The following is a 10694-nucleotide window of genomic DNA, read 5'->3' on the forward strand; positions in this document are numbered from 1 at the left end:
TTTTTACAGAGAGGAAGGGAGAGGGATAAAGAGTTAGAAACATCAATGAGAGAGAAACATCGATCAGTTGCCTCCTGCACACTCCCTGCTGGGGATGTGCCCGCAACCAAGGTACATGCCCTTGACCGGAATCGAACCTGGGACCCTTCAGTCCACAGGCTGATGCTCTATCCACTGAGCCAAACCGGTTAGGGCTAAATGTTGATTTTTAAGTGAAATAATAAAGAGAAGACTATAGCTATAATCATACTGATGACCACACCTATTCCAGCACCTGATATATTTCGGGTCTCCTAGATAAGATAGTTTGGGCTGTGCTACCAAACCTGAAAGTTCCTGTGCTCAGAAGTGGAACCAGCCTGGCCCGTTTTGCTCAGTGATTAGAATGTTGGCCTGGACTGAAGGGTCTTGGGTTCAATTCTGATCCGAGGGGACATACCTTGGTTGCAGGCTCAATCCTCAGTGCCGGTTGGGGAGCATGCAGGAAGCAACCAATTGATGCTTCTCTCTCTATCTCTCGCCTTCCCTTCCACTCTCTGGAATTCAATGGAAAAAAATACCCTTGGTGAGGATTAACAACAACAACAAAAATTTTGGCCATATTTCTCAGTAAAAGTCTGTCTGGAACTCTCCTTTGACTCCCTGTCATTTTTTAGGTCTTTACCCAAATATCACTAAATTCAGGACACCTTCCCTGACTACCATATATACAATAGTAATACCAACATACATCTACTTTGCAGATTTTGCTTTATTCTCCATAACACAAGTACCATCTAACATGATATATTGGTTTATTGTCTGTATCATAGAACATAAGCTCTGTGAAGACGGAGACAAAATTTTTTTTTCACTTTTGCATACCAAATTCTAGCCAATGCCTGGCATTTAAATGCCAAATAAATGAATGGATGGAATATGACCTTTCAATTTGGTATATGCTAACTATAATAGTTATACTGTAATAATGACTAATATTTACTGATAACTTATTTGTGTCAGACAATGAGCTAAGTGTTTTACCTATATTTTCTTGTTTTAGTCTCAAAACAACTCTATTATTATATACTTTTTGCACACTAGGAAACTAAGGTGTAGAGAGGTTGAGTTGAACTTAATAACCTCTGATACCCTTCTAATTCTATGCAAATTTCCCAATGATTGGTAATATAAAATATCTTATTCCTAGAAGAGTTATTTGAAATAATTTCTAGAATTTTTATGCTATTTCTCCTTTTTTAATATGTTCAATACAGATATTTGCAGTTCAGTGGAAAGCACCTTGGTTTCAACTGAAAATAAAATAAGATTTTAGTTCATCACAATAACTTCATCATTATGTTAACAAGAACAATGAAATTAAACGGATCCTTTGACCCCATAAATCCACTTTAGAGACAGCATTCCAAGAGGAAAAATCTGAAGGAGACCCGAGGGAAAATAACAATTTGTACAAAGGTGTTTATAGCAGTGCTATTTATAGTAAAGAAAAATTTAAAAGAATCATCCTAAAGTGGTTGGATATGTGGAAAATGACAAAATATGTGAGTCTGAAAAGAAAACCCTATTGAGAAATCTAAAGGGCTCTCCCCCTGAAGGGAAGTGTTGTAATAGTGCCCTCCTGTGGACATTCTGAGAACAGCACCCTAGTAAGGAATGCTGCCAGTTTGAAAAGAAAAGCCAATTGATAGACCTAAAGGGCTCTCCCACTGCAGGGAAGTGTTGCAATCGTGCCCTCTTGTGGACATTCGTAGAACAGCACCCTATTGATAGACCTAGAAGGCTCTTCCACTGTAGGGAGATGTTGCAATGGTGCCCTCCTGTGAACATTCTTAGAACAGCACCTCAGTAAGGGATTCTGCCAGTTTGAAAAGAAAACCCAATTGATAGTACTAGAGGGCTCTTCCACTGCAGGGAGATGTTGCAATAGGTCCCTCTTGTGGACATTCAGAGAACAGCACCCTGTTTTTAAAAATATATTTTGATTTTAGAGAGGAAAGGAGAGGGAGAGAGAGAAAGAAACATCAATGATGGGAGTCATTGATCAGCTGCTTCATGCATGTCCCCTACTGGGGATAGAGCCCATAACCTGGACGTATGACCTTGACCAGAATCAAACCCGGGACCCTTCAGTCTGCAGGCCAACAGTCTATCCACTGAGCCAAACCGGCTAGGGTGAACAGCACCCTATTGATAGACCTAGAGCAGCAGTTCTCAACCTGTGGGTCGCGACCCCTTTGGGGGTCGAACGACCCTTTCACAGGGGTTGCCTAAGACCATCGGAAAACACATATATAATTACATATTGTTTTTGTGATTAATCACTATGCTTTAATTATGTTCAATTTGTAACAATGAAATTGGGGGTCACCTCAACATGAGGAACTGTATTAAAGGGTCACGGCATTAGGAAGGTTGAGAACCACTGACCTAGAGCAGTGGTCGGCAAACTCATTAGTCAACAGAGCCAAATATCAACAGTACAACTATTGAAATTTCTTTTGAGAGCCAATTTTTTAAACTTAAACTATATACGTAGGTACATTGTTATTAACTTAATTAGGGTACTCCTAAGGCTTAGGAAGAGCCACACTCAAGGGGCCAAAGAGCCGCATGTGGCTCGAGAGCCGCAGTTTGCCAACCACTGACCTAGAGGGTTCTCTCCCTGCAGGGAGATGTTGCAATGGTGCCCTCTTGTGGACATTCTGAGAATAGCATCCTAATAAGGAATTCTGCCAGTTTGAAAAGAAAACCCAATTGATAGACCTAGAGAGTCTCCCACTGCAGGGAAGTGTTCCAACAGTGCCTTCTTATGGACATTCTGAGAACAGCACCCTATTGGTAGACCTAGAGGGCTCTCACCTGCAAGGAAGTGTTGCAATATTGCTCTCTGCCAGAGCACAAGGTGAATGGCTGGACATGAAATTCTGTGTGTTGGCCCTTTAAGAGGGTGCCTGCATTGCCAGCCATCTCTCCCTGGCAGACAGAAACCCTGCTGCTTTTCACAACTAGATGTTATGTGGGCACCTTTCTCACTTCTGGTGCTCTTTGCTGGGGGGCCCAGGTTGGGGATTAGACCCCAGAGTCTCAGTGAGATATCTCTCCGGAACTTCAGCTGCTGTCTGTGGGAGCCTGGCCAGACCTTTCGCACCTCCACCCTTCCTACCAGTCTCTATGCAATCTCCACTTTCCACCCTCGGTTATCAAGGTTATCTCCAGCTAGTCTTCAGCTGATTATTCAGGATGGTGGGGGTTTGTGTGTGTGTGTGTGTGGGGGGGGGGGGGGTTGTGTTTGTTTTGTGTGTGTGTGTGTGTGTTTTAGTTGTAATTCCAGTTTGGTCCTGGGAGCATGTCTGAGTAGTATCCACTTAATCTGCTGCCATTTTTTAATCTCCCCTCTTGTGGCCATTCTGAGAACAGCACCCTAGTAATAGATTTGTCGCAATACTGGCCTCTTGTGAGCATTCTGAAACAGCACCCTAGTAAGGGATTAGGCCCAATAGCACCCCTTGTGTGCATTCTGAGAACAGCACCCTAGTAATGAATTCTAGGAGTCTGAAAAGAAAACCCAATTGACAGTCCTGGAAGGCTCTCTCCCTTGAAGGCAGGTGTTGCAATAGTGCCCCCTTGTGGATATTCTGAGTATAGCAGTCTAGTAATGAATTCTGTGAGTCTGAATGGGACAACTCAACTGTCATTCCTTCAGGTAATATACCAAAAATTATATACTAGGGCCAACTATGACCCAGCATTGGGAATACATCAATGAACAAAACAAACAAAAGTCCCACTTCTCTAGAAACTAAAGTTTTTCCTCTCTGGCTGGTCCTGCATTGGTTCAAGTCTTCCATACATAGAACTAGCCTCCTTGTGGCTTGCCAGCTTGCAGCCCCTACATCTCTCTCTGCCCTTTCTACCCCCTGAATTGGACAATGCTCTTGATTGATTTCTCTGGGCCCTGCTCTACTCACCCTCCCCTTTGAGCATATCTGTCTATGCTCAAAGACTTTTAATAGCCTCACCTCCCACGGTCTACATTTTCCTGCCAGAGGCAGACTTTACTCGAACTGGTTCCCCTGCCATGAATGCTCTCCTCTATCTCATTTCTGGCTTCATGGTGTGCCAGTGTTTGGGAACCTAAGATCAGTTTCCAGTGAGTCATGCTGTCCTTTCTGATGCCCCCTATCTCCCTCATGGCCCAGTGAACCTCTGGAGGGTCCTGCTCATCTCTGTGTAGCACTCCAACTCACACCCTGCACCCAGGTCCTTCCACTGCTCTCCAAGGCTCACAGCGCAGCAGGCTCATTGGTACTGGTGCCCCCTGTGGCCACGAGGAAAATAGTCCCATCTTCCAGCAAAGACTTCCTTGGGACCCCTCCATTTGTAAGAGTGGAACTCATCAAAGCCCAGTGCTGCTGGGTTGCTCCTCAGGGGGAAGCAAGGAGGGTCTGGAAGCAGAGAGCCTTCCCAGGGAACACCTTCTTCAGCGGCCCAGGTTGGGGCGGAAGCACTCACTACATTGGCTTGGGCTAGGGTGGCTTGGCGCCCAAAATGGGTGGCAATGACTGCAATGAAGAACTCCAGGATGGTAAAGATGGTAAGCACAGCCAGATAGCCCCTGCCCACATCCTGGGGACCAAAAATCACAGTTAAGGCAAGCGAAGATTCTAGAATCGAGGAGGGAAGGCGGTCCAGAGTGAGAATAACTTGCCCATGTCACACAGCCAGTTGGTGGCAGAGCTGGAGCTGGAGCCACCCATCCTGCGCCCTCTCCTCACTCTACCAGGCTGTCTCTCCGTTCCCCCCAACCGCATGCTTGGGCCAAGGTCATGGGGTCAATATGCTCATGGGGTCTAATGGGACTGGCAGGCCCTGCCAAAGCCCAGGGCCTTGGCCTCCTGGTGCTGTAAACTTCTGCCTCCCCACTGTCCTGGATATGACTCTTCCATTCTCCATGTTTTCCCACTGCTGGGGCATCTGAAAGCACACCCAGTGAGTGACACCAAAATCCATGAGCAGAATGGCCGACCCAGCAAAGGCCGCCATGGCCCTGAGAATGTTCGTCCTTAGGCTGCTGCTCACCTGCACGAGGGAGAGACAGGAGGGAAAGGAGAGAGGGAATAGGTGAGGAGAAAAAGAGAGGTCAAGAAGCCCGAGCCTCCTATACCCAGCCCTCCCATGGATGGGGGTAGAGGCTATTGACTCCAGTTCTTGCTGACCCCTCTCCTTTCCTACCATCCTTCCTCAGGACCTCGGGAGAATGGCCCTAATCTGCATCCAAAGCCTCCATCAACTCCCCGATGCCTCCAGAAGTCACCAGAGCCTTCCACAATGCTCTCCAAACTGTAAAAAGTAGTACATATGAGGCTCCCACCGCATATCCAGCCCACTATGGATGTCTGGGTGACTTCTGTGTCTCTGTTTCCCCTGGTGGGCCAGGAGTTTCCCTCTTTCCCACCTGCCTGTCTCTGCATACATGCATCAGTGTTTAAGGTTGCCCTGGCTGATTGGTTCCTAAGGAAAAATGAGTTCTCTTTCTGGTGGCACATAGCTGGGAGTATGAGCCAGGTGGCCTCTGAGATACACAGAGGTGGTCCCTGGCCTGAGGGTGCAGAGATGCTGGTGGTGGCTGGGAGCAGGAGGTGGGGGGAGTAGAGAGAGGAAATAGTGAGTCTCAGGAATTATGTGACTTTCTTGCTTGGAATTGCCTGGCTCACCAGGAGAAACAGAGTCACAGAAAACACCCACAGTGGGCTGGATATGCAGTGGGAGACTCATATGCACTACCTTTTACAGTTTGGAGAGCATTGTCACCTGCATGAGACCACAGATCCTTATCCTTTGAGGGAGGTGTTGTTCTGGCCATTTTGCAGACCAGTAAACTGAGGATCAGAAATCGCAGTATGGTGGGCGGGAGGTGCTGCGGGCCTTGAGGTCAGGGTATGTGTTAAAGATGTTAAAACAGAAGTTTCACTTGAGACCAGATCCTGGAGTGAGCTGGACACAGAAGGCTGAGAGGGACTTGCCAAAGGCAGGTGGCAGAGGGCCTGCTGGACTTGACACTCTCACCCCATGCTCCCCTCGGGCTGGGGGAGGAAAAGAACCAGAGAGAAATGTGAGCACTGTGTGTAGGGGAGGGGCTGCATCCTGTTTACCCTCAGACCAAAGGGAGAGGCTGGCTTTAAGATTTGGAGAAATTGCTACGCATGCCCTGCATTTTGGGGAAGAGTTGTTGGAGGAGGTGCATAGGAGAGACCCTCAGTGATGGGGGTGTCTCTGTAGACGCTGTCCACCACCTCTGCAGAGCAGTCAGCTTAAACACCGCCAGTCTCAGGGAGGGTGATGCCGGCTAACAAGAGTAGTAAGTAAGCTTATGTTTCCCTATCCCCTCAACCTCTTCCTTCCATTCTCCAGCCCTGAAGAGGGTGGAAACACAGTTAGCCAGCTAGGGTAGGGGGCCGGGAGGAGGAAAAGATGGTGGAAAGTGAGTGGGAGCCCACCAAAGCCCCTTCTCACCTGACTTGTGCAGGGCTGAGGATCCAGGTGCCCTAATTCATGTTATGATGTAACACAAGACTGAACACTCTGATGACTAAATTCGGCTGCCTGCCTCGCCTGAGAGCAGCCAGAAAAGCCACGTGACTGCCCCACTTCCACTCTCACATAATCGCTGAGTGTTAAAAGAGAGATGCTCGTCTAGTGCCTAGCACAGTGCCTGGCGTGCAGGAGGCATGCAATGCTTTTTAGTTTCTGCTGCTGTTAACAACCTTCGGAGGCACGTGCTATTATTCATTCCATTTGGTTCATGAGGAAATTGAACTATGATGTAGGAAAGAGTGAGTAGATGAGATGGGTGGAATCTGGTGGAATCTGGTGCCAGGTAGAAGGAGCCCAAAAACTTCCTCTGTAGTAACTGGTGGGAAGATAGGCTATGGACACAGAAAGATCTAGTCTTCTGATGTATCCAATTTCCTGGGGGAAATAGGAAGCAGGTTCATTAAGAGAGATGAGAATTGCAGAAGAGGTATTGAGATTTTCAGAAAAGGGGATAAGGTATGAAATAGTTTGTCTAGAGGTTTCAAAAGAGTATAGAGTAGGGATATGAAGCATAACGATTAGAACAATTTTCTGGCACTCAGTATGTAGTCAGTGGATTAAACCAGGGTTGGGATTTTTTTTAAAAATAAATCTTTATTGTTCAGATTTTTACAGTTGTTCCTCTTTCTCCCCCTATAGCTCCCCTCCACCTGGTTCCCACCCCACCCCCTACCTTAACTGCCCCCCCACTGTCCTCGTCCATAGGTGTACGATTTTTGTCCAGTTTCTTCCTGCACCCCCACACTCCCTTCCCCCCAAGAATTGCCAGTCTACTCCCTTTCTATGCCCCTGATTCTATTTTATTCACCAGTTTATTCTCTTCATCAGATTTTTTTATTCACTTGATTTTTAGATTCACTTGTTGATAGATATGTATTTGTATGTATTTGTTGTCACTTTGTTGTTCATAATTTTTATCTTTACCTTTTTCTTCTTATTCCTCTTCTTAAAGAATACCCTTCAGCATTTCATATAATACTGGTTTGGTGGTGATGAACTCCTTTAGCTTTTTCTTATCCGTGAAGCTCTTTATCTGACCTTCAATTCTAAATGATAACTTTGCTGGGTAGAGTAATCTTGGTTGTAGGTTCTTGCTATTCATCACTTTGAATATTTCTTGCCACTCCCTTCTGGCCTGCATAGTTTCTGTTGAGAAATCAGCTGACAGTCGTATGGGTATTCCCTTGTAGGTAACTAACTGTTTTTCTCTTGCTGCTTTTAAGATTCTCTCTTTGTCTTTTGCTCTTGGCATTTTAATTATGATGTGTCTTGGTGTGGTCCTCTTTGGATTCCTTTTGTTTGGGGTTCTCTGTGCTTCCTGGACTTGTAAGTCTATTTCTTTCACCAGGTGGGGGAAGTTTTCTGTCATTATTTCTTCAAATAGGTTTTCAATATCTTGCCCTCTCTCTTCTTCTGGCACCCCTATAATTCCAATGTTGGTACGCCTGAAGTTGTCCCAGAGGCTCCTTGCACTATCTTCATATTTTTGTATTCTTTTTACCTTTTGCTTTCCAGTTGGGTGTTTTTTTGCTTCTTTGTATTTCAAATCTTTGACTTGATTCTTGGGATCCTTTAGTCTGCTGTTGGATCTCTGTATATTATTCTTTATTTCAGTCAGTGTATGCTTAATTTCTAATTGGTCCTTTTTCATATCCTTGAGGGTCTCACTATATTTCTCGGAGGTTTCTAGAAGACTCTTGAACAGCCTTATAACTGTGGTTTTGAACTCTATATCCAGTAGTTTGCTTTCCTCCATTTCTTTCATTTGTGACCTGTTTCTTTGTCTCTGCATTTTGGCTACTTCCCTGTGTACTATTATTGATCGAGTGGCTTTGTGTGCTAGGTGTCCTATAGGGCCCAGTGGCTCAGCCTCCCCAATTACCACTAGTGGACACTCTTGGTGCACCCCTTAGTGGGCTGTATGCACCATCTTGTTGTAGTTAAGCCTTCATTGCTTTTGGTATCACTGGTTGGAATTGACCTCCAGGTCAATTGACTATGAGAGCCAGTTGTGTCTACAATGGGAGAACTTCTGTGCTGGAGACACCCTTATGGGGCAGGACTTGCTTCAGTGAGGCTTTGGTGCTCACTGAGTCTGCCCCCTGAGTGTGTCTCTTATGGATGTGAAGAGTTGTAATCTGGATGGTCTCACTCTGACCACTGGGTAGACTGGCTCTTGGATCTCCAAGGAGGTGCAGATTCAGCCACTGCCTGAGGCCACCCAGCAGGAGCTACAGAGAGATCTGCAGATTCCTCCTCTTTGTTTGGGGTTTGGAGGTGCCCAGATGAGGTGAAGCTGTGAAGTAATGCAGGCTGCTGATGAGTCTTAGGCCTTCTTTTGAAAGTTCTGGGGTTCTCTGACCCAGCTACAGTTTGACAGGTTTTTAGGCGGAGAAAGGCCAGGCCATTAGTATGCAAAAGCCTCTGAGCACAGCCTGGGTGGGGTTGTAAATTGGGTGGGGTGTGGTCTCAGGGAATCAAACAACAATGGTTGGCCATTGACCCTCCCCCAGATAGGTTCCTGGGTCTCTGTGTCCCACGGCCCGTGCAGGAACAATGAATGCTGCAAGCACCTCTGTGAGAAAGCCACCCTCACATTCCGGCCTGATGTCAGACAGTCCAGTTTCTCCCCGTATGAGTCTGGGTCCCCAAATTCTCACCTGGAACTGGAGTTCAGCGCAGTCGGGAGCTTGTATCTCCCTTCTGGTTGAAAAAGACAACAGCATATCCAGTTGCCAGCCCCTTTCTTGCGTGCCTCCGTACCTCCACATTTCCACACCTCTGTACCTCCTACCGGACTCAATGTGCTTTTCTCTTTCCTTCTAGTTGTAGAATTTCCACTCAGCCAGCCTCCCCGTGGTTCTGGATGATATTCGTTTTGTCTTTTAGGTGTAGTTTTAATGTGGTTGTGCATAGCAGCAAGTTCAGTTACTTATGCCGCCATCTTGGTTGTACCCCCAGGGTTGGGATTTTTTTTTTCAGACAGTACACTGAGGTGAGATGGGGGCAAGGGAGTTGGGAATGATTTTAGTGATGAGCCATGGGAGTCTAATATGAGTGATGAGAGATGGATGGGCTGTAGGTCCTGTTGGAGTTGAGAACTATAGGACTTGGGGCAGTGAGTTGGAAAGATAGGAGGTAGAGGCTGAAGAAAGGGACATTGAAACTGATGTTATGGAGGGGGTGCAGTTGTGGAAAGGACCGGGTTAAGGTATGCCTATGGGAGTGATTGAGGTGGTATGAAAGCAGGGATCACTGAGGAAGAGGAGGACTAGTGTCCAGAGAAAAAGGAGGTCAGAGAAGGTGACGCTCACAGGTGTATTTCTGTTCTCCTTTTCCCTACCTTCCTTTGCCCTATTGGTGTTTGTCCTTCTTTGTGTGGAGCCGATGGTTATAGTAGGAAATGCTTTTTTTTTTTTCCTGGTTGTTTCTTTACCCTCTGCATTACTTCCTGGCTGGCTTGTGTTTTGTTGAGTAGTATTTTCTGAAACCTGTAACTCAGTCCCATTAGAGATTGGTGGGTGTACCATTTTTGAGATTTACTTATTCTACCCTTTTTATTGTCTGTCAAGTTCTATTTGTATGAACAGACCCCTTCCCTTAATCATGGTCATGTGCTTATAGCTGTTCCCAGCAGGGGAATCTCTGATTATCAGGGCAAGAGTGGGTGGATCATAGCCAACCCATTCCCACTGAGTGAGTAGCTCGGAATATTATGATTCCAGGACCCATAGGACTTGATCATCATTGCCATCATTGGCATGCTTTCTTTCTGTCCTGGGGCCAGCACTTGGGACATGACAAGATGAGGTGGCCAATAACATGGAATATGGAGGCAGAGAACACGATTCAAATCCAGCTTCCACAATTACTAGTGGTATGGACTTGGGAAAATTACCTAGTCTTTCTGAGTCCCAGATTTTTCATATTTCTTGTTCTTAAGACATAGATAATGTCACTCCGTAATATTTGGCTATGAAATGAGATAATGCAAGTCAAACAGCATTGAGCAGAATAACTTGGGAAATATTGAGGCAGGATAGTAGGAAGCAAGAATAGAGAAATTCCTTGATAGGTGGAATAAGGGAAACTGAGAC

General features: G+C 46.0%; 1 protein-coding gene across 1 annotated transcript; it reads right to left on the bottom strand.

The window, feature by feature from the left end:
- Window positions 1-3831: 3831 nt before the first annotated feature.
- LOC132241101 (membrane-spanning 4-domains subfamily A member 12-like) lies at window positions 3832-5450 on the bottom strand. The gene is made up of 2 exons (XM_059709218.1): window positions 4990-5450; window positions 3832-4629 (listed from the first exon to the last, which is right to left on the bottom strand). Exons 1-2 carry the CDS (start codon window positions 5236-5238, stop codon window positions 4303-4305), a joined length of 576 nt encoding a protein of 191 aa, XP_059565201.1. The 5' UTR covers window positions 5239-5450; the 3' UTR covers window positions 3832-4302.
- Between the last annotated feature and the right edge of the window lie 5244 nt (window positions 5451-10694).

Source organism: Myotis daubentonii, chromosome 9 (genome assembly GCF_963259705.1).
Source record: "Myotis daubentonii chromosome 9, mMyoDau2.1, whole genome shotgun sequence".
In the NCBI taxonomy this organism is placed as follows: Eukaryota; Metazoa; Chordata; class Mammalia; order Chiroptera; family Vespertilionidae; genus Myotis; species Myotis daubentonii.

Coding starts and splice junctions, on each gene's coding strand:
- LOC132241101 (XM_059709218.1), bottom strand. CDS start 5,238: ATGGTAGGAAAGGAGAGGGGTCAGCAAGAACTGGAGTCAATAGCCTCT. Junction 4,630..4,989: donor ATTTTGGTGTCACTCACTGG/GTGTGCTTTCAG, acceptor TTTGGTCCCCAG/GATGTGGGCAGGGGCTATCT.